Source organism: Argopecten irradians, chromosome 3 (genome assembly GCF_041381155.1).
Source record: "Argopecten irradians isolate NY chromosome 3, Ai_NY, whole genome shotgun sequence".
NCBI classification, from domain to species: Eukaryota; Metazoa; Mollusca; class Bivalvia; order Pectinida; family Pectinidae; genus Argopecten; species Argopecten irradians.
This window is the reverse complement of record NC_091136.1, coordinates 1,179,480-1,204,812: the sequence shown is the minus strand read 5'-3', so window position 1 is coordinate 1,204,812 and position 25,333 is coordinate 1,179,480. Positions and strand designations below refer to the sequence as shown.

At 33.9% G+C, this 25,333-nt stretch overlaps 1 protein-coding gene across 1 annotated transcript; it reads right to left on the bottom strand.

The window, feature by feature from the left end:
• Positions 1–21,122: 21,122 nt before the first annotated feature.
• LOC138317240 (uncharacterized) lies at positions 21,123–24,533 on the bottom strand. The gene is made up of 4 exons (XM_069258794.1): positions 24,483–24,533; positions 24,207–24,443; positions 22,930–23,030; positions 21,123–21,989 (listed from the first exon to the last, which is right to left on the bottom strand). The coding sequence occupies exons 2-4, from the start codon at positions 24,430–24,432 to the stop codon at positions 21,837–21,839; spliced, it is 480 nt and encodes a 159-aa protein (XP_069114895.1). The 5' UTR covers positions 24,433–24,443; positions 24,483–24,533; the 3' UTR covers positions 21,123–21,836.
• Between the last annotated feature and the right edge of the window lie 800 nt (positions 24,534–25,333).

Here is a 25,333-nt window from a genome sequence, read left to right as displayed (position 1 = left end):
ACAATAAGAAATAAAGTTTGCTAGTGTTCCTTCCAGTTTGGACTTTTGAGGATTCCTTGGACACCAAGGTATTAAATAAGAAACATGTACTAAACTCTTAGGAGCCAATTCTAATATTTCCTATGGTGTTATATGCCAACTGACTTTATAGCATCTTAAACCTTTTCCTTGTTAATTTGATGTCAATTAAAATGTCCATTCTCAATTGCTATTCTCATTAAGTTCCTGGGACCAAAGTATCAGTTAACAAGTATTGTTTTGCAGCAGAGACAGACAAGAGGCATATTTTTCTATGCCAAAATGTCTTAAATATAGAATATGTCAGTCCTCAAGAAGACTTATCAATATAGTCATACCATTTCTGAATAAACTGGTCAATTGGTCTACTTTTAACAAGTTTTTGTAATTAGTCTTTTGTAAAACAGCAAGTTGATTGATATATCCAAACATGATTTAAACTAGCTCTGATAAAATATCTTAAACATCTTACAGCCATTTAAACAAGAGCTGTCGGAGAACAGCAAATCTCGCCTATTCAGAAGAAGTTGTTGTTCAAGTATTTACTATTTAAACATGGAAATATGACAAATTAACAGACTAAAAAAAACCTAAAGGGCCCCAAATTGGTTGTATTATCACGTTCAGCATCCATACACATTAGGAAAATAAAATCATAAACATTTATGATGACTTAAGCTTAAACAATAGACAAAATAGAAACTTGCTCAAAAACTTTAACGTGAAATATGACAAATTAACAGACTCAAAAAACCCCTAAAGGGCCCAAAATTGGTTGTATTATCACGTTCAGCATCCATACACATTAGGAAAATAAAATCAGAAACATTTATGATGACTTAAGCTTAAACAATTGACGAAACAGAAGCTTGCTCAAAAACTTTAACGTGAAATGGGACGCCAACGCTGACGCCGACGCCGACGCCGACGCCGGGGTGACAACATTAGCTCCCCCTATTCTTCGAATAGGCGAGCTAAAAACGTCTGGTCTATTTTCATGTTAAGTATACATTATGCCAAAAAGTAATCATTCTACATTTTATTCCAATATCAATTGGGTATCTTGTTAGCTCGCCATAAACCATGAATTGTTTTATACACTTTTTTAACTTGAGGAAATTACAAATGATTTTTTTTCTACAATATTTTGTATTTTCAAATCCCCATACTTCTGATGAGTATAATAAAACTGGCATTACAAGTGACTAAAATATTTTCAGTTTAAAATCAACAGGAAGGGATACATTCCTTTGTTTCTTAAAAATAGTAGACACTGATTTAATTGTTTGTTCAGCAGTTTTTTCCTTTTCTTTAAAAACGCTACCATTAATGTTAAAAAATATACATAGATATGTATACCCTTCTTATCAAAATAATTCTATATCCCATAACGTAAACTGGTGTTGTTGGGCCAATTTACGTTTTTGAGAATATTACAACTTTTATCTTTCTGATATATTAGATTATAATTTCCATATAATGCAATAATGTAATGCAATATTATTCAAATCCGTTTAACATTTGTTGTAGAACAGTGTCATCGCCATATAAAATGATAAAAGTTTGGGATACATTTCAATATTATCTGTAAATAATTTGTCAATAGTTGTCAGACAATTAACATTCTTTTTCCGCCAGATAAGATTCCAAGTCATCAAGGTATATTGAAAATAGGAAAGGAGATATAAATAAGGTACCATACTGTGCATGTATATGTTCAATGTAAATTAACAATGTAAGCTGATCTTGCAGAATTGCCTTACAGCGTTATAATAAATGCAGTTGTCTCATTGCATTGGATATAATTGATTTAAGGCAGTTCATGTGGCGACCGAAAAAGGTAAAATCACCATTTTCAGAGTGATCAGAGAAGATTGATAGTCAAGGAGGGAAAACATAAGACAACCTGTGTTATGCAAATTAATATCTAATTTATTTTGAATAAAGTATGCCGAAGATGATGATAAGTGTATTATTAACAATAATCTTAATATGTTTTCTAAAAATATTAACAACTAATGTCATATTGTTTATAAATTTAATGTTTTATTTATTCTTTTTATTTCAAGCATGTAGATGTCATAGAAAATAAACAAATACCAAGTATATGCATATTAAAGTAAAATTCACAAATCACAACACTAATGTGTATTGTATATATGGAATGAAGATGATGATGGTAATTATTTGGATCAAATATGTTTACAACATTAAATGTATTATATATATGGAATTTGAATATGATGATAGTAATTATTTTCATATCAAAAACTATTACAGTATTAAGCTACCACAGTTGAAAATGATTTCTTTCATTTTGTTCACACATTTTTTCTCCTGGACTGGTTCCAATTGAAATGATACTTGCATGTAGACATTCTGTAAAACATAAGAAAACAATAAATGTATTAACAGAGTAATTCCCGAAAAGGCTAATATCATATAATTAAACATTTTTTTTATAAATAACAATACCAGTTTAGAGTAAATATTATTGAAATTTATCTTCTGTTGATCTTTAGTCCTCCTGTTCTTTGGAGTTTTGTCCTTCATAAATTGATTGTAATACAGCAGTTGTCATATAATGTATCTGATAATGTGCACACAGAAGTATAAGTATATGCATATGCATGTGTGCATGGGCACGGTGATAAGTTTATTTTGCCGAGTAAAAAGTTCAAAGAACTAGTATTGTTCATACTCAAAGATGTAATCGCACTAAAAACAGTGATCGTGTAGGCTTTTGTGTGATTGCATTTGTAAGGGGTGTATCTCTGAACGCCAACATTTTGGATTTAGCTGTAGGGTAGTTTGTTGTGACAGTGGTTATAGTCTTTTTCCTAAAGGCAGACCCAATGCCACAGGTAAATTTACCTGTAAAAGTTACCTGTGTTGATACTTATCTAAGTGTATATTGATTAATTTCCATTTCAATAAGTGTTCATATTTAATATCAGATACATATATACATAATATATGTTTCTGTTAATATCTATGAAAATATAACAATAGAATCTATGAATGAAATTAAATTAAATTCACAATGATTTTATTTCAAGAATTTTAAAGATTTCCTTGATATATCTAAAATCTCTGGTATAAATCTCATTAGATTTTCAATAGATTGATACTAAAATCAAACAAAATTCTTTGAAACTTATTTCACATGGAAGTAACTTTACCATTCAGTAATATCAAAGAAAAAATCCAAAAAGGAATTATCCAGTTTCAACTTAGTGTAACACTAATTTGATTAAAAGTTTGAAATTATATAAGCCTTTTGCCTGTTGAAAAGTGATATATTTCCACAAGGTCTTCCATATATGTCTGTTAAGTGACCTTATATACATATATAGTACATGTACATGTAACATCTGCGTTAATAACCTACCAAAGAGTAAGTGAATTTATGTCAAATATGATTTCCAAATTTTACTTGTACTTGACTGACCTTTTTAAGTTAACAGAACATACAATATATTTTGAAAGTTGCATTAGGATGCATCATTTATCATAATTATATAATTTTCCTGCTTTCTTATCCTAAGATGGTATTTCTAGATCAGTGTGATGTTACATTATAATGTAAATGTACATGTACATTTGTATATCATTATAGCAAAAGAGCACCCAATAATTAAACTGTTGTCCGTTAACAGCGCAGTAAAATTATATATTTTTGTGCATGTTAGAAATAACATATAAATTTCTTTCCTATGGTTGAATTTCGGTCAAACATTGTTACTAGATACAAATTGGTATATGTACTATAATCTTTAAACAGAAAAAAATAGAAAACTGTTAATTTGGTATTCTGAGCACTAAAAGTTTGCAACATTTTGAGAATTACAAGACCTTCAACATATGGACTTGAAATAATTTTGCCAGTATTGCAACATTAACATCTATAATGTGTATTAAAATGAATATGGTTAAGACCCTAAGTAACAGTCTTCAATCTCATTTCATTTAGTATTTTTACATTATTAAGTGACTTCTAAAAATATTTTGTATCAAAAATACATATAGAGCATTAAACCCCAATGATATATTATTACCAATGTTTATAAAACATCATAATGTGTGTTTGTGTCGGCTTCAATAGATTACCAAATTAAACTATAATCAACAGGTCAAAATTTCCGACAATATTAATTTAAACTTTTGTGATATTGTTTTTCTCCACTCATTTTCTAACCAAATACTTCACGGTGTACGTCTATGCGATAAGAGAAATCATGCGCAACTATGCACGGTCACAAGAAATGAAAGTTGGCTAAGAATGTAGCCCTACTGGAACTCCTATGTCAAAACAGAATACTGTTACATTAGAATATACACTGATCAAGAAACCTGTTTTTCTGATAAAATTGAGATATGATTTGTAAAAAAATATTTCACCTGGAACTCAAAATGCATCGTTCTTAATAATCCACATGTAGCTCCATATTAATTCTTAGCATATTAAAGCACTGATTATCAATGATTTATAATTTACGTTGTATATAATACGGAATATATTGAAGGAATTTTTATCCAAAACCCACCAATGTTACCTATGATACTGATTGAAATACAGGTAAATCTCAAGTGACTTTACAGGTGAAAATAAAGACAGCTTATATGAAACAGTATATAATTGCCTTCCGATTGTTTCCTAAAACAACACCTACCTGTTGTTGATAAATATGTTGGCGTTAAGAGAACACCCCTTTGTAAGACTGTGCCAGGTGGTAGAGATTAGTTCCGCTCGAGTGATCACACAATGCAAGTGAGAATCGGGAGTATGTTTATGTAAGTTTTAATTACTAATCTCTGATGAATATTTTAAAACATAATTGATAAATTAAACGAGACTTACCTGGAAGTTGAAGTTTGATTGGAATTCTACTTCATCACTGTCGGGAACGGAGGAATCACATGAGATAGCGCTAGCTAGCTGGACTTCAGTATTTAACATCAAATGGTCGAAGATGAATCACGTGTATATGGGTGGGAAAAACACCAGTAATTGACAATCACCGAATAATTCCGTATTATAAGATAATCCAATGAAAAGGAACTGCAAATGAAATTATATATGCACCTTTGTCAAAATAAAGGGCGGGCATGTGATTCCTCCGTTCCCGACAGTGATGAAGTAGAATTCCAATCAAACTTCAACTTCCAGGTAAGTCTCGTTTAATTTATCAATTCTACTTCATCACATGTCAAGGTCACTGCGGAACCACATGAGAGTTGAAAGCTCTGAGGCCATTTGATAAGATTAGAAAAATAACGATAAAACCGACATAAATGTCAATATGATTATATTATACACCAATAAAAGCCACAATTAAGTTCCAAAAACATGACAATGTCAGTATATTGCTTAAAGTCACCACGATTTTTAAAGAATATTATCCGATCTGTTATAAAATTTTTGGAAAGTTTTTGCAGATCGCCATCCCACCTTTTCCATTATCTGTGATACTGGAACACCCTGTGCCACTGAAGCTGATGTGGATGCCGACCGGGTGCTATGGGATTTGAATATTTCTGTATCGATACCACTTGATGACATAACAGTTTTAATCCACCTTGAGATAGTGCTGGCCGAAACACTTTTATGAGGTTTATGAAAACTAATCAATAGTCTATCATCTTCACGAATGTCAGATGTCATTTTAATGTATTTCAATAAATGAATCACCACACACAAATTTTCGTTGCTGAACTTCTCAAATGTTAGCACTGATAAATGTTTACCTGGTTTGCTTTGTTTTAACAAGGCTGACACTTTTATTTCAACATTATCCTCCACACATTTGACATTGTTTACAGATAAAGTGTGAAGTGTTTGGACACGCTGGCCAGAAACTAATGCTAAAAGCATTGTCAGCTTGAGAGTAAGACCTTTCAACGAAATATTTCCAATGTTAATTGATTCCAGATAATCTAACACAGTTTTCACATCCCACGTGTGGGTGTATCTCGGTAGGCTGGGTCGCTGATTATAAACACCTCTCATGAATCGTTTAACCAACGCGTGTTGACCCAAAGTACCAATTACACTGTCTTCCAAATTGATTACAGTTGATAGGGCACTCTTGGCAGTGTTAATAGCCGAATACCCCACTCCTTTCTCAAACAGCTGTGTTAAAAACATTAGGACTGTTCGCACATTAGATCGAAAGGGATCCAAAGTCCGCTGACTGCAGAACCCCTCCCACTGTTTGAGATAACACTGGTACTGCTTTGATGTCTTTGGCCGCCAGGAGGACACAATGATATCAGTAGTTTGTTGTGAAAGGTTTTGACCCTCGATGGATTTCCGGATAAATGACAAACCAGAAGATCGAGTTTCTTCCAGATTTGGTGAATCATTTCTGGATGAAGTGGCAACTGGAGTAACTGTTTGTTTCGTTTTAGCAACAGTGGTTTTGAAATAAGCATGTTCATTGCTGTTGCATAATATGGTTGTGTTGGCCAGTTTGGAAGCACCACAATTCCCGTCGTTTGTTCTATAGAAATCTTTTGAAGAACTGCTGGTAGCAGGCTGAAAGGGGGAAAACAATAAAAATTATATTTAGACCATGTCATAGTAAATGCATCTACAGCAAATGCTTCAGGTTCAGGCCTCCATGACACATATTTTTGAATTTGTCGGTTTAACCTTGATGCAAAAAGATCAATATCAGGAATATGAAATTCAAGTGTTTCATTGATCTCTCGAAAACTACCTTCGAGAGCATCCACTCAGTTTCTGTATTAAAATTTCTACTTTCGTAATCAGCTGATCTATTGTCTATCCCAGGAATGTGAGTAGAACTTAACCAGATATGCCGAGCATAAGCCCATGACCATATTTTTCTAGCCATAGCATTACATTCAAGGGACCTACTGCCCCCTTGTTCCCGGATATATGATACAGCAGTCATAGAGTCCATTAATAACTGAATGTGAATATTTTCCTTATCATTGCATAAAGCTTTTAATGAGAAGAAAGCAGCTTGTAATTCTAGCACATTAATGTGGTGGTTTGATTCACACGTCTTCCAAGGCCCCCCAGCTCGAACATTGAGGGAGCGGCAATAACACCCCCATCCCTTCTGGCTGGAATCTGTTTCAAGTATGAGGTCCGGTTGACCGTGTGAAATTGGAGACTTTGAAGTTGATATATTAGCCAACCACCATTTTAGGTCACCTCGACCTAATCCAGAGAGCTGGAATTTCATCTCAAAATTCCCTTTAGCTAGTTTTAAAGCAGAGATTTTCTCGTTTTCTAACTGCCGATAAAACAGCTGTCCATAAGGCACAGCAGGCAAACTAGACACTAAATGCCCAATTACTACACTCAGATCCCTAATTGATGGACCTCGGTGCTGTAAATACAGAGCACAGACTGATATAATTTTCTCCTGTCTCTCTGTTGTCAATGAAACTGACATCTCTATCGAGTTTAAAACAAAACCAAGAAAAACAATTGTTTGTGATGCATGAAAAACAGATTTTTCTGGATGAACAACAAACCCACAATTTCTCAACTGAGTCACAGTGGCCTGTACATTGTTCTGACAAGTTTCCATAGTTTCTCCCTGTAAGTATGTATCATCAATGTAAACAACTGACTGATGACCTGATTGTCTAAGATGAGAGAAAATTGGTTTTAATAATTTTGTAAAAACTCTCGGAGCAGTTGATAACCCCATTGGGCAAGCCTTGAATTTATATAACTGTCCGTCCCATGCAAACTTCAAATATTTTTGATGATGTTTAGCAATTGGAATGCAATAGTAGGCATCTTTCAAATCAATGGAAGCCATATAACAATTTGGTTGCATCATTTGAATTGCAGAAACCAAAGAATCCATTTTGAAATGGTTATACTGAACTGATTCATTCAGCCGTTTTAAATTTAATATCATTCGAAAAGAATTGTCTTTTTTCGGTCTCAAAAATATAGGTGATATAAATTCACCATGTTCATGGAAAGTTTTTATAATCACGTCTTTCCGAATCAAATTTGATATTTCTGTTGAAATTGCCTCTGCTTCTTTATCAGAAAAAGAATGACATCTTGGCTTATTTTGTTGAACAGGTTTTGAAACAAAATCAATTTCCAAACCCTTCACAGTGGAAAGTATTTCCTGATCAGATGTCAATGACTTCCAGTGATTCAAAAAATTAACTATTCTCCCACCTGTGAAAGTCGCTATGTCTTCCACAGATTGTTTCCTAGTTATTATCACAAAATTATCAAAATCAGTATTTACCTGCTGAGATGACACATTCGTCTCTATGGTACAGGTACTTCCATTTACTTCTTCTTTTTGTGGAAGTTGTTCTTTGGTGTCTGGTTGTGTTGTTTGTTGTGATTGGAGGAGTTGTAATCCCCCGATCTTTTCCAGTTTTTTGAAGAGTACTGCTGATTGTATTCTCTTCCCACACCAATAGATTGTCGTGCCTCCTTTACAGTTTTGAGGAGATCATCCCCAAATAACCAGTTAGTAACTGGAACGCTATTGTCACACAGACCGACATGATCACTTTTCAGAACTGGTCTCAGCAATTCCCGACGATTGTGGGACAGTGTAATATAACTCAGGATAATTGCTAAACATTTAACCGTTTTCTCCACGTTTGTTGTAGATTGAAACAGCTTTTTAAGTGCCGTTCTACGGAAGAATTATGAAAAAGAAATCGGCATTTTCATCGATTTACAAATGAAGTAGTCCAAAAAAAATCTCACTTCGAGTTATACGAACATTTTATGTATGATTTTTGTCATTCGGACCAAAAATACTTCGTTAATTACGTAGTTTACTGAATACGTTATATATATTATCAGAACGTCAAGCTCCTGTAGGCCTACATGTGATGAAAGTGGCTAAAATGTTTTTAGTGACAACCTCTATACGTGCTTTAATATGTATATATAATCTGATAATGTATACATGTGCTTATAAAATTATCGATAATTATGGATGTGGTAAATATTCATACCTTATTAACTGCCGTAAGTTGGAAGATTACGCCAGCTTGGACATTTAGAAAATGTTCATCGTCTCTCACGCGCTATTTGATCAGTTTACAAAGTTTATCCTAAATTTTCTTAGAGTTGTCTTTCTTCCATTGTGGATTTACACGTACATGTGGCATAACGCAGCCGTGATAAACAAATCTCCATTTCGTCCTGAGATTTATTTGCTCCCGAACTAATATGATTCAAATTACAAAAATCATTATTGTAAAAATTTTGATGTTTGAGGTGAAACATTGATTTCATTTTTTCCGTTGTGGGATAATTGTCACTAGTAGGGACAAAACGCGTGGGGCGAAGCGAAGCATTTTCGGGACGAAACGTCTTCATGCATTGTTAACAACATTTTCGGGACGGAAAGTCTAAATACATTGTAAACAATTCAAGTGAAAATTTTCCAACCTAAGATCATTTGGATAGTGTATATGGTAAGGATATGAAAGCAGTTATCTACTTCTCCTATTTCAACATTACAGATACGCTTATTTCAGTAACTTTCATATTCAAAATTTGCTATTTAAAATTCCCGGTAAAATCAAAGTTGTTGAATACACTGCCGTTAGGAGCGCTAGTATCTGCGAGCAAGTTCTAAGCCAATCACATTGAGGAAATTGACTGAAAGAGAATTTTGCAACCACGATCACAATGGCGAGGTGATCCTCGCCAAAAACGATATTACAGTTTTGGACACATTTTTGAAACTACATGTATGTAGCGTTTTTCCAAAATATGATAGCGCTTAGGCTATGACGAGACGCTATTGTATATCGTAAGTCCGTGATGGAAGGTGACTACGGCAGGGAAAACTAGAAAACATCACTTTAAAATTCACATAGTTTATTCACATAAACATCCACGTAATATAGTTCACAATAAATCCACTAGGAACACACACACTGGCACACTGTTTCACTTAAGTTCACTGCTAGGTGATATCCATAATTGCGAAGTATTCAGTACATCCCAAATGCAAGTATAAATCCCATAGTCACAAACACACTAAGTGTAGTAAAGTAATCCGAATTAAAATATCTTATCCTGAGATACGTGGAGTAAGTCCCAAAATGTCCATGTACTCTGTCTTTTCTTCACGTGCACCCCCTTTTATACCACTTTCATACTGTCCTTTAATTGGCTAAAACCTCGCTCCTCCGACCTTTATTCTCACGTTCATTGGCTGAATCTAATTACGATTACGTATTTCTACCTACTTCCATCCCCCCTCCCAACCTAACTCTAATTGGCTGGCCGGAGTGACCACTACCTAAATTTAGCTCTCTGTTACTATTAATACGAACATCTTACGCAACCTGTCCATCAAACTGGACCCTAATACACAGCCCTAGTCGTAAACAACTCCTTATATGGAAAACGAAATGCGGTGCTCTAGCTCCCTACGTATACGTAACGACCCCAGATGGGCACGTGCACGTGGTCACCTGGTCCCTAACTGTCCTATGTATGTATATTATATATACACTATACATACTGCACATATATAAACTAAAACTATGAACTTAATAGTATAAAACTGTTATTTTACAATACAAATAAACTTAAACTTTAACAACTAATAAAAACTAAGCGTGACATAAATTTCCATGCTACATGTATAACATTTAAGGAAATACCACAGATTTTTTCATGCAATCATAATTACACTATGACAGCTTATTTGCTGTAGAAAGCGGATTTTTTTTAGACCGGAGTTGTAGTACTTTTTCACGCTAGGTGGTGTCGTAGTCGAAAGGGTATTTCCGGTTTCGCAGGCAGTAATAATACGCTGTAAGGCTTTTAGCCTTAAGCGTAAAAACAACATGAAAACAGTATCAATTGATCCACTTCACGCTTTTATTACATACACCCGGTGCATGCGTGTTTGTATTTTGCATACACGTAGGGCCTACATGTACTCCATTATATTTACAGTCAGTGGTGAATTGATAGTATAAACCCCGTTGATTTCAACCAAAGGCTACTCAACTTTATTTCTCGATAAATTGAGTATGTCACGCGCAATTTGGAGCCGCGCGGATGAATTTATGATGGTCCAAATCAGAAACTTTTGGTGTTTTCAGTAACCGAACGTACGTTCGATGAACATGTACATGTATCAAAATAGGTTTGAACACATATACATGTATGTGTGTAAATACAAATGTAGAAAAGTTACATTGTTTATGTTACTACCGTACCTCTTTGAGCAATGCTTCCGTGCGTATGATAAATAAACAATGTTGTACAATGTACAGTTTTGCACATTCCGATGACGTCGCAATGTTTACATGTTGTGTGTCTGTGAGTCTGTGTTGTTCTCTACAACATGTAGCCTAGATCTACATTATATTCGTATTTTTAACATCTTTGGTTGTACGCGAATGGATAAGATATGTCAGAACAACATCAGTATTTGAGTTGGATAAGTGTAACCAAAACGACCTAGCACGACAATGCATTTTTGTTCACCTCGGCGGATAGACAAGTCCTGTACGTTATCTAGAATCTACTGTGAATCGGTGAGAGTAGGACTTAACTTACATACACAATGTACGTTTGGGTGTTTCGAAATATCAATGAAACGGAATCCTTCAATTGTAGCTTTACAATACTTGTAATAGACACCTCTAATATTTATTGAAGTGTTTAAATCAACAATATAAATATAGCTAACATTTTGAGAGCGGTACAGTAAACGATTTACAGTAGTGGGCCTACCTGTGTTTGTACATGTTCCTCGAAACGACGTCCGATACATTTGAAAATCTCTAAAATCCGGAAATAATGACATGGAACTATGTAAACATCCGTGTATTCAAGTAATTTCAAACGTGAACTGATTAAGTAGAACTCAAGTGATCACAAAATTGAAGAAACTCTCTGTTTGTCACACCTCCTTGACACAGGCGGTTTGAATCGGACGCCGCGTCACAACTACGTTAAATATCCTGCCACGTTATGAATTGTGTAAGCGTGTGAAATCATACGAAGCAAAATATTAAAACCAAACTGCTTTGCACCATTGTGTTTTTAACAACAGATAAATAAAATGATTTATAGTTCCATACCGGGAAAACCTCAGATATATGCTTCATCAGACGGAACTCATTTTATTGGTATGTTCATTGATAAATTGGCGGGAATTTCCGCCACTTCAAGTGGCTGTTCGAAATGCCTGTCGGAACCAAACGATATAATTCAATTTTAGTCTTATAAATGCCATAAACACTATTAAGGGTAAATTTTGAGCTATGAAAATAATAGTTAAGACTGTAAATATAAGGATTAAAGTCTCTTTCTGGTGGTTCTATCGAAGGATAAAGTTGAGTAGGGTATCGATATTTGTTTCATGGACCGCTTCGCGGTCCATTCCAAATATCGATACCCTACTCAACTTTATCCTTCGATAGAACCACCAGAAAGAGACTTTAATCCTTAAATAACCTGTAGCTCCATATCACACAGTCAATTAAATGTATAGTTCGTTCTCCGTTGAAATATTCCACTTCGACGTCAAACATATATTAACAGATTCAGATTGACATTAAGATACATTCTCTTATGCTTAGTACTCCATTCAATGTTGTAATTAGCCTAGGTGGAATTCTAAAAATAAACATCAAACGTATTCACAATTCAATGGCTCCAGATGCTTAATGAATGTTATTCGATTATTTCCTACTCTCCTACCGTGTTGATGTTGGAGATTTTAAAGTTTAAACTGTAGTTCAGCTGGAAGTCATCATCATCTTTGATAGAAACCGAAACAATCAACGTCGTCTGTCACATTTTGTGGTTACGCTTCAAACTTAGGTCATCAAAGCGTTTGTTTCAAAGCGCCAGGAACATGAAGCGTTTTGGTAACATAGACGATAACGTTATCTAAAAATAATATAATAAATAAATAATATTGAAGCCACTGCAGCTTAGTATTTTTTGTAACAGTAAAAGGAGCTTTGTATATCATAGCCCATGCTGTGTCATCCAAATCAAAAGTTAATTCCACTTCTTTTTACCAGTTTTTAAGAAAATTCGGGTTTTGTTTACCGCGTGAGAGGGCCCCTTGAAACCGGAAAATCATGAAAATCAAAATGAAAACTCAGGTCAAACCCTAACGGAAAAGCTGACATGTTTTTACACCAATGCAGACAGTCAGTTAAACAAAATGAATGAGTTAAAACTGAGGATTCAAGAGAAAAAAACGAGTATAGAAGTAATAGGTATAACTGAAATCTACCCTAAGAATTAGAGATTTCTACCTACTAAAGCAGAACTGAACATCCCGGGATATGAACTTTTTATCAATGAACACGACCCAAACCGACGCCGCGGAATAGGCATTTACATCAAGGAAGGCCTCAAACCAGTGGAAGTTAACGTTAAAACAACCTTTAAAGAGAGTGTCTGGGTAAAACTAAAATCATCAGATAGGGAAAGTGTCTTGATTGGCTGTGTCTATAGAAGTCCAAATTCAGAGAAGGAAAACAATGATGAACTACATAAATTAATAACCACTGTTTCGACAGATAAAGTGTTTTCGCGATTGCTAATTTTCGGTGACTTCAATTATCCTAATATAGACTGGAACACATGGATTTCACGGGGAGATACACGTGGAGAAAATTTTATAGAACTTCTGAGAGATAATTTCCTCTATCAACATTCAACTGAATGTACGCGAGTTCGAACGGGAAACGAGGCGAATATCCTCGACTTAATTTTGAGTAGCGATGAAGAATCAGTGAGTGATATTAGTTACAATAGCCCTATAGGCAACAGTGATCATCTTCTTCTATATTTTGAATACGTGTTTCGTAAAGGAGAACATACAAATTTTCAGACAGGTTACAATTACCGTAAAGGAAACTACAATAATATGAAACGGGATCTGCAGGAAATAAATTGGATTGAAACTTTGTCCGATCTAAATACTGAAGAGGCCTATGATACGTTTCTAAAGATATTCAACACGTTTGCGGAAAAACATATCCCACAAAAGAGAAATTATGGAGCGCACACTAAAAACGGCGTAGCCTTAAGCGGAGATCTTCGGAAAAAAATCAATAAGAAACATCGTGCATGGACGAGATTTATAGAAACTAAATCACAAGATAGATATAAGGAGTATGCTAAACGCAGAAATCAGGTCAAATGGGAACTCCGAAGGGCAAGAAAAGAAATGGAAAAAGAAATTGCACTTAGTGCGAAATACCAACCCAAACGGTTCTGGAAATACATAAACTCTAAAAGGAAAGTAAGGTCTGGAATTTCAGACCTCAGAGGTTTAAACGGGGACCCTTCCGAAATGGCAACGAGTGATTCAGATAAAGCAGAGGTATTGGTAAATTTCTTCACGAGTGTATTTACCAAAGAGCCACCGGGAGAACTACCCCCGTTTCCAGCGAGAGCAATTAATAACGTATTCGAAGAGAAATCAATTAACGAAGATCTAGTGAAGAAATTATTTTCCAATTTGGATGATAGCAAATCACCTGGACCGGACGCGATGCACCTTAAAGCCCTGAAAGAACTTCGTGATGTTTTGTGTTTATCCATTTCTATAATTTTCAATAAGTCCCTTTCGGAAGGCAAACTGCCACAATCATGGAAGGATGCGAACGTTACGGCAATATACAAAAAAGGTTCAAAATCAGATCCTGGAAATTACCGTCCCGTTAGTCTAACTAGTATAATCGTTAAAACAATGGAAAAACTTATACGCGATGACATAGTCAAGCATATGCAAGTGAACAACTTATTTAGCAGCAATCAATTTGGGTTTCTCCCTGGAAGTTCAACAACACTTCAAATGTTAATCGTTCTGGATGAGTGGACACGTATGTTGGATTCAGGAGGAGAAATTGATGTTATTTACATGGACTTCATGAAAGCCTTCGATAAAGTCCCTCATCGTCGGCTGATACACAAATTGTACAAATATGGAATCGGCATGAGAACTGTTAAATGGATAGAAAATTTCCTAAACGATAGACATCAAAAAGTGGTTGTGAACGGAACCACATCAAAATTACAGACTGTTCTAAGCGGAATTCCCCAAGGCAGTGTTTTAGGTCCTATATTATTTGTTATTTATATTAATGACATGCCGGAGAATGTCACATCATCGTGTCCTCTATTCGCTGACGATACAAAATTATACCGGAAGATGAACACGGACGAGGATCAGGAAATCTTGCAAAAAGATTTAAATAATCTCCAAAAATGGTCAGATGATTGGCTACTAAAGTTTCATCCGAACAAATGTAAGGTACTTCAGGTCAAGGGATCACCTAACAATAGAACATATCGACTCGCAAACCAAACTGGGGACGTGGTTCTGGAGAAAATCACCAACGAGAAAGATTTAGGAGTCACTGTGGACACTAATTTGGACTTCCGAACTCACATCCAAAATTCAATAAACAAAGCTAATTCTGTACTCGGAATCATAAGAAGAGCATTCACTTTTTTGGATGAACCGATGTTCAAGCAATTATTCAAGGCGCTCGTGAGACCGCATCTCGAGTATGCGGCCAGTGCATGGAGCCCATACAAACTTATGGATATCCAGACGCTGGAGAATGTACAAAGAAGAGCTACAAAACTTCTACCCGGACTTAAGGATCTCACATACGAAGAGCGCTTAGCTAAACTGAAATTACCAACAATTAAACATCGGAGGTTTCGAGGTGATCTAATAAACGTTTTCAAAATAGTAAAGAAACGGTTTGATGAAAAAGTCACTTCCGAGCTGTTTGTCTTATAAAAACTAAAGAACTCGAGGGCATAAATTTAAGTTGTATAAACAACGTTGCTGTACTGAACTGAGGAGAAATTCGTTTACCTTCAGAGTAGTGGATAGTTGGAACAATTTACCAGAAATAGTCGTGAACGCTGAAACCACAAAAGACTTCGAAATCCTCTTAGATAACCACTTAAAGGACAACATTTATAATAATTATTGATATATGTATATATATGAGCTAACAAATACCTGTACCATTGACATAATTGTAATGTATATTTTGATGTTTTATGATATGGACATAGAGGCTTCTAGCCTACGTCCATTAATTTCAATTAAATTCAATTAAAGTTGGCGCAGTGTTACTCTAGATGAAAATGATATAAAAGTCTTCAGCACCATTTCGATTTCTTAAGAATATTTCAATGTTTATCGGTATGTATGGATATGGTACTTTACTTTTAGTGATTTCATTGGATGATATGAACTTTTTAACTGCTGACACAATGCTGTGGTACTGAAGGAAATTAGATTTTACCTTATATATACGAATGATTTCCTGGAAATTGTAAAAACTTCCAGTATTATGGTCTGATATTAAGTCGTTTATAATCAGGATTTTTTGTCAAAAAATTCTTTAGAGACTGTTTTGTGGCCAATAAGTATATTTTCATTGAACCACAGTGGAGATTTCAACACAGAATCATTAATAAGATTATTTTTTTCAATTAAAGAATGTTGAATGATGTCGTGAGTGGGTCTATCGGTTTATGATGATCTTTGATGAAAATGTGCCTGGTAGATAATAATTTACTAATTCATATGGTAAATAATAATATATTGGTATTCTTAATGATGATGCGAGTCTGAATGATGTGAATGCAATGGTCATTTTTGAGGATGATGATGATTCATAAAGATGGCAATATAATAATATCATACTGATATGATGTGAGTAGGTGTGTATGGTGTGAGTAAGATAACCATGTATTCTCTGTATATGTAAAATTCTCTTAAAATAAATATGTAAAATATATATATATATATATGTTCAATGCGCCATAACTCCATTAAAATCAATATTTTAATCGACAAAATGTGCGCCATGCATTATATTACAAGCTCTAAAATGTGAGTTATATTACATATCTGTTTCTAGCACGTAAAAAGACGGGTTACTTTTACCGCGAATAAAATGTCAATATAACATGTGACGTAACCGAATGAATTAAACTATCTTGTGTATAGGGAAATGTGCTTTAGCATCACTCAACATAGTGCAACTACAATTATGTATGCCACAAATAGTCTAAGATGGGCATGGTTCTGTTGCAAGTATATGGACAAAAATAATAATATACATGTACGTGTACGTCTTTCCTTCACTGATAACCAATTTCCGATCCTTCCTCTCAGATTGATGCATTAGAGTCAAGGAAACAAATCCGTGATAACGTATAGTTAATGTGTATAGGTTAAAACATATGAAAAGGTATTGTTTTGGGTTACTGTAAACAACCTTTCTTTCGCGTCTACTAAATTTCGCGATTTCAAGGCATTTTCGCAGAGAGATTGAGTTTCATGGCTTTATAATTGAATGGAAATATCTCCCAATTTGTTAAGTGTGGAAGAATTGTTGAAGATATTTATTTAACGAGTATAAACTTCAGCGAATTAACTTAAACAGCGAAATTCGCGAAAACGAATCGCACGCGAAAGAAAGTTTGGTTACAGTATTCATATCGATTTGTCTTTTAGAACTCAGTTGAGTGTCATTGTACTACATGTAACTTGTGAACTGATCATGTCTTTAAAAAGTCGAATATTGCAGAAAATCAGAAAAGTCCTACAATGTTCTACTAATGAAGACGGTGAATATAAATCATTCTTGCTTATTTGGGATCTTACGTCCAAAACACGTTACCGTCTTGCCATTATATAAACACTGAAGAACTGGTTGATTTTTAAATAAAATGTTTTGATATGGAATTAGAGTTCTGAGTTTTGTTGGGCGCCTTAATAAATATAGTTTTATTTTGATGACAACTTATCGTTTTGGCTATAACAGTGTGCGCTGCAGCTATGCAGTATTCGATTTTAAATGGTTTGGGTGAAAGCATAGTCCAATAAAGTTAGGGTTTTTCATTTAATTGCAACAGAATTCTTTGTTTTCCTACAAAGTGACTGAAATCATATTTTGGGAGTGTCCCCCCCCCCCCAAAAAAAAAAAAAAAAAAAATCTGAAAAAAATGTTAAAAGTAATTGCTTGCTCAGCAAACTTTTAAGTCAAATATAACCTTTATGGAAATATCAGAATTCATGCATAGCAAAAACATTTCACTAGCAATACAGATTACCAAAACCATCAGTTTCAACTTATAAACGGGAAAAAATGACAATATTGAAATTGTATAAAGAATTGTTTGGGTAAAATGTTTTGGAAAAAAAGGCTTTTGATTATAAGTTACACAAATATAAGATTTTACTTTCACTTTCCATGTTTAAATCATTGCTAAAAGTTGTGCTAGCTGGACTCATTCAATGTGATGATTTGTCAACTTATATACTCGGAAAATATACTCAATGACATACAATTTCCGTTATGGCATAGATGTTTCCAGAGGGAAATACTTCGAACTTTCCTAACTACCTGCTGATGCATACATTCCATTTTTACATGCAGCTCATATTTATATACATGTATATCAGACCTAATGAGTAATATCTATTTATCCTGCAACTGTCCCATATACTGACCAATAACTACAATGTACTGCCGAATAAACTTGTGCTTTATCCGTCAATACAAAAAGCTTTATCCGTCAATATGATCACTGAATTTGGTCCACATCTGACGGAACTTTTTCCTAAAATGTCCCAGAACTTAGCGAAGCGGTAAATAAAACGTCATTCAGTCCCACTAAAAAGTGACGTCACATTCACTGGAATGACCTTATTTACGATATCGAAAATCTTGTAGGGCGGTGTCGTCTTTTTCTTGGTTCATGGCAAAGGTATATATTATAAAGTAAATTTTTAATGCGTAATTATTGTTTTTCAAGTATTTTGAATAGAATTACAGGTACTGTTAGCGAACGCGCTTATTTATTTCCCATGGCAGTAAAAGAAGTACACTCTCATTGGAGCAAAACCAAGTAAATAACTGGCAATTTCCTTTTATTTTGAATGTCATAATAGTTGCAGGATAAACAGAATACATGGTTAGTATCTTACAATGCAAGTTTTATTTTGGTGCTCGACACAGAAATCCAAGATGACTTGGCAAAGCGTCGTCATCTCGGCTTTCCTAAGTCTCACACTAAAATAAGGTGTGTTCCCGCTACGCCTACATTCTATAACAATAGGTAAAAAGATCAAAGAAAGTGTAATTATAGTCTGTTTCATACAAGTTTCTTATACCTGTACTTCGTCTACTTACCTGGAGTTTACCTATGTGTGCATGTAGAATTATTGTAATTTACTAGAAATGATAGTAATATATATATATTACATGTACATTATAGAATCGTCATCGTGATGAAATATCACATTATAATACATTTATTATGATTAATACATTAATGGAAAAAATATATTGATAATTTCCTGCAAAAATGTGTTGTGAAATGCACATTCTTACGGCATCATAATCTTCGTCGTGAAAATATGTGATTTGTTACATCATATTCTCGATAATTAAACCTGCAGTATGTACACTATTGAATGAAATATCACCTATAACACTCTATAAGTCACATCATATACCACACTAATTTGTATATGATGATTTGGAAAGAAGTTAAACTTACAAAAAATATGCATGTAACTATGAAATATCATGTTGTATGCGTTCGATTTTAAGGTTTGTAATACCTATTTTTTCTTAATACATGCAATTTTGCTAATTCCCCTAGTCGTTGCCATAGATTTCATATCATTTTTTTTTTTTTTACAAAATAAATGTTAGTTCTCCTTACGAATGTACATGTAGTTTGCTGTTCATTTGATCAGAAAGTAGAAATCTCATAAAAATCCGTATATTTTGCCATGGGTTGTATAACTTATGAACTTAATTAAGGACTACATGTATGGATTGTGCCCTTTTTGTCTCACAAACATTTTTCAAATTTGTTATTCAGGATGAAATTCAAATATCGAGTACAAATTCCTTGATACAATAGATATAACGGTTGTACAAATGTATAGCATTGTGGCTGCAGTTGTTATGGTAACCATCCTAACATGATATACATAAACTACATAAAACCAGAAACTGGAACTTGTGTCAGTTATTTGATTTGCTAAATATAGAAAACATAGAGTGCATCATTTAACAAAACTTATATTTATCTTATAAAGATGTATCTGAAGTGCTTGCATATTCTCAGTAAAATATTACATGTATGTACATGTGCATGTATATAATTTATGTTTCTGATTAACTCAATAATTTTATTTTTTTATAAGTTGCAAATAATTTAACTGCTCTCCTTATATAACTTCGATTTGTCTTCATAAATTTGGTATCAACTCAAGCTCATATGAAATATGTTTGCGGAAAAATTGAAATTGAACGCATGTAGGAGGAAATTCGTCCGTTAATGTTCGAGATTTGTTACTGGTTGGACAAGGGGAACACTTGTTTCATCTTTTATTTGCTAAAAAAGCCCGAAATGTATTTTTTTTTCTAAAAATATGGTACAGAATGGAGATTATATGTACTAACATTACGATGTTTGTCTCTAGGGTCGTATGTTATTTAAGTTTTATTAGTTACCGTAATATAAGAAATTCATTCGAAATTGATAGAAAGGAATATTGTCATAAAAAAACATATAATGTTGTTACGTGTGGCCAAAAATATCGGTGATAAATATCTTTTGTTTTCATTTGTGATTTGTTGTTCGTCTATGAAAAAAAATATATATATACGTATACCTCTATATACTATTACCAAAATCCATCTGACGACCTTTTGCCCATAATGCAAAATATAGTATATATGTCCAGGTAAAAAATCCAGGTAGATCACACACAGGTAAAGTTACTTTTATGATACAGACTATAATTGTTATAACAACATACTTGCTGGTATATGTTTTTAAAATGTAGGCGTTCCGGGATACAGCCTAAAATAACCCTTTTATTGTTAGATACCTACCATGTACAGTATTCTCTATATGCTGGAGGGGATCCCCTACATTACACACAGGCCACATTAAATGAGAATTTGAGAGCCTGGATAAACTTTTTTATAATATCCATGTAAGTATAAGTTATCAACTTTCCTAAATCCAAGAGTGAAACATATTCTTATGTGACAGATGATTGATCAATACATTAAGTTTTAAATTGTTTATTTCTGACATGATAACTTCAGACACCATCCAAAATATACAGTCACTCACACATAAACATTAACAAATAAAGATATATATACTAGAAATATCAGTATGTACCTTTCTCTAGAAAAAAAAATCAGCAGTCAAAAGAGAACAGAAGGGAAAAATGTAATATCTCACAATCTTGTATTTGTATCTCCCTTTACTTTTCTTGATGATTCCACAGACCTTAATCGCTAATTTGATGGTGACCTTTTGTTTAACCATTGTTGATCATGATGTACAAATATATCCAAGAGTTATCTACCATGAATTTTGGTAAAAAACGTCACAAACTCTACATTCAAGAGTTTTAACTTTTGATATTTTGTAAGTTCCATGTTGTCTCTGATCTCTTACATTTACTGTATCAAGAGTTACCACAAATTGATACAGAATTTCAGATTCCAAGATAAAATCTTAATTATCTCTAATATTGATATTTTGAAATTTTCAGCATCAGTATCTCCATTCTGATATAGCAGTTACTTCCCTTTGTTTCCCTCCGTCAGTACTAACGGTTTCACTCCGGAGTACTGACATGAAACTGAACTGAGTGAAATGAAGGGAAGTAACTCTGATAGACCAGCATGCATTATCTCCACATAGCATCTTTCAGTCTTAGACATTATATTTTATAATATTTTGTTGCTAATCAAGAAGAGGATGTTCATCAGGAGTTGCCTTTCTCCGAATCTTCTGTTGTTAATTTATTCTCTTGAAAGTCTTTCTTTATATCCTTTGCATATGTTGCAAAAAACAGATCCTGCGGAGTAAACTGTGCTTGATTGATCTCTTCCACGCCCCACGGTACATATGCCTTTAACTGTCAAAAACAAAAATATATTTGTTAGCTTTTTTAATTATATACAGACATATATACACTATCAGCTTATATATACACTATCAGCTCATTATAATTTAGACGATAAATGGTATTTTTGCTCTATTAAAACCAGGAGCAGAAGAACTTGTATTTTTCCTTTAATCAGTTCGAAAAGTAACTTTACATCATTACCACCAATGAAAAGTTTTATTTTCTTATTGTAATTCAAGATAAAAATATTAAAAAAAAAATCAATTACTTCCGGAAAAAATTCCATGGCACTATACCCTATATCAAGTACTGATTGTGCATGAACCAAAAGCAAAATAAAATATTTCATAAATTATATGCATTTTTTTTGTGTTAGTTAGACACATACAAACACGATTAATGTCGATTATACATCAGTTATTGTTCAAATGATGGCTATGATCATCTATGCTCTGTCGGCGGTGGAGCATCTTTGAAATATATGAATCTAAAGATGTGCTAAACTTAAGACCTGATACATTAAGTACCTCTTAAAAAATGTTCCATGAAAGAAAAATGTATCTTTTTAATCCTATGTTTACATTTCAGTTTGAAGAAGACATGTCTCGTTAACTCATGATTTCAAGTCAAATTCCATAATTTTGTACATGCAGACAATCAAATATGTTAAAAGTCAATATAGCACAGACAATACTTAATTTAATCCATAATCTTTTCAAGATATTATCTAAACTGAAATTAAAGATGGGCATGCAGTATTAAAATATAGTAATGAAAATGATAAATTGTGTACATTACAGAAATGTATAATCTTATTTCATTAGTGAGTTTACTGATCAGTTTAATGAAAAATTCAAATATGCATGCCATTAAGAATGTTCAACTGGCCATGTGATTAGTAATTATAAGGATCCATTCATGTGATCATGAAATTATCCCAATTTGATACCTTGAAATCTTTCAAATCAGGAACAACAAATTCTGGAATCATCTCCTTTACATTAGAATACTGTTTATTTTTCTCACTATATCTTCCTGTTGGGGCAACACCTGAAAATAAAGCATAAACATGATTTAAATGATATTTCATTTCACAGAGCACGTGGCAGATCAGAAGAACTTCAATGTATACCGGGTATATACTGTATGTATACTGTGTGGTTAACATTCGAAAATCCCTTGTTGGGAAATGATCCATGAATCTAAATAAAACATATCTACAGTGCAGGATTTTATATAAGTTTAACTACTACCTCTTTCGATCCACCAAGGATCCAACTTGAGACCTCAGAATGATTAAATACTAGCTATAGTATGATGCTCATTGCTCAACCGATCGAGCTAAGGAGTTCTCCTTGGCTGAGTGGAATAAAATTATATTGTGGTTAATATTGACCAAGGTTGCACAAAAATGACAATAAAGATATCATGAAAATACATGATTTCAAGAAAAACAAATCATAAAATTAAAATAAAACTCTTTGGATTATCAGTTATAATATGTATGTATACCTTTACGACTAAATATTGTCATCACGTAGCATACTGCGCTCAGTACTGGTTTCAGTACTTTAAAATTACTGTACTTTAAATTTATTATTTAACTACTTTTAATAGTACTGTACATTTTACAGTTTTACTAATATGTATCGTTACATGTACAGTGCACAACTGTTTTTCATTATGACCTAATAAGTATTTCATGATAGGTGAATAAAAGCTCAGGTAGAATTTTCATTAAGGAAATCAAGGACGTATATGAGAAGGATAAGTCACACTGGGTTTTGGGGAAGTCCAAGGCAGGCGCTTTTGTGTTTGTGCACTGACCGTGACGTTGGGCGACGATTAATTTTCCTTTGATATCCGCCGGCGCTGCCTTTGATGTAGCTTGCGGGTGCGAGAGTTACCGTCTTACTTTCTGAAGCGGGGCCGTCATTTCATAAGCTGTCGATTATTTTTAACGAAAATTTAAGACATATCCTCTAAATATTCCGTCTTTAATGCAAGTAATATACTTCGTGAAATTTAATAAACTTTACAATGATGTTTCGTTTGACTCGATAAGACAAGTATTTGTTGAGAAAAACGTTTTTTTTATTCCCGGTTCATAGGCGTCTCGCGTGGTGTTTAGTAATGTAAAGAGACAGTCACGAATCCTTCTCACTTAAAAATCCTTGAGGAAATATATTTCAACGTTTTTGACCGAGACAGAAAGTGAAAACTTACGTTCATGTCTGGGGTACTGCACCTTCAATGCGATCGCTTTTGACCCACCAAGTTTACCGACTGCAACATCCTTGGGAGTCGTAACGGGGTCGTATGCCTCCCTCTTTTCTTTTTGCTTTTCCAACAAAGTTTTGTGTTTAAACGTTTTTACTGCATAATAACGACATAACATGAACGTTTGAAACTGTCGACCCGGCAGGATCCTTACGATTCTTTGATGATGCATGCCCGCAGAACCCGCAGGAACTACAGAACTACTCTGCATGCCCGCAGAACTACAGAACTACTCACAAAACAATTCCGGAAATGTCGTTATGCTTATAATATACTGCACGGTTTACGGGGGAAGGAAATCCGGATTAGTGAGTAGTTTCCCATACGACGTTTCTAGCTTAAACCTGAAATTTTTAAATGCTTATGACACAAAATAAATGAATTTAAAGCTAATATGTGACGGCGACTGCGAAAATGGGTACAGATGCGGCAAGCCTCATTCTGAGAAAAAGCCGTCTAAAATCACGAGACATTTTGCTGTATTTTTCTGTGACGTGATCGAAGACTTTTTATTATTTTTTTCACACAATATATTGACTAGTCTAGCAACACATAAGCTTGGACACCATGAAATGTACAATATAATTAAAGTCAATTTATTACTTTGTTTATCAACTGTAATAAACAACTGTTTGATCTCGTAAATTCTTTTATTCTTCGATCGGCAGATCCAATTATCTTTGCTTCTTGCCGACAAACTTGATAACTGCTGTGAAGACATGATGTGTTAAATAAAATACGACACTTCATAGAATGTGTTACTTATTATATTGGCTTATGAGTTAATTGTTTTGTTTCAAAATAATAAAATGTGCATTGTTAATATACTGGAATCCCAAAGATGACACAAGCTTACGCATATTTATAGAAGCACGGACCCGAACGCACCCGGTGTTTACGGACGGGAGATCACTCTAGTTAGTTTCTTAGTGGCGTAATGACAACAACACGTACGTTTACATCTCTCTGAATTGTCATAGTGTGCAATCTGCAATGATGATTACTTGATCAATGAAAACCAAGCCCGGTAGGTGAGACACGATGTTATATTAATGAAGGAACGTTCAAACTGA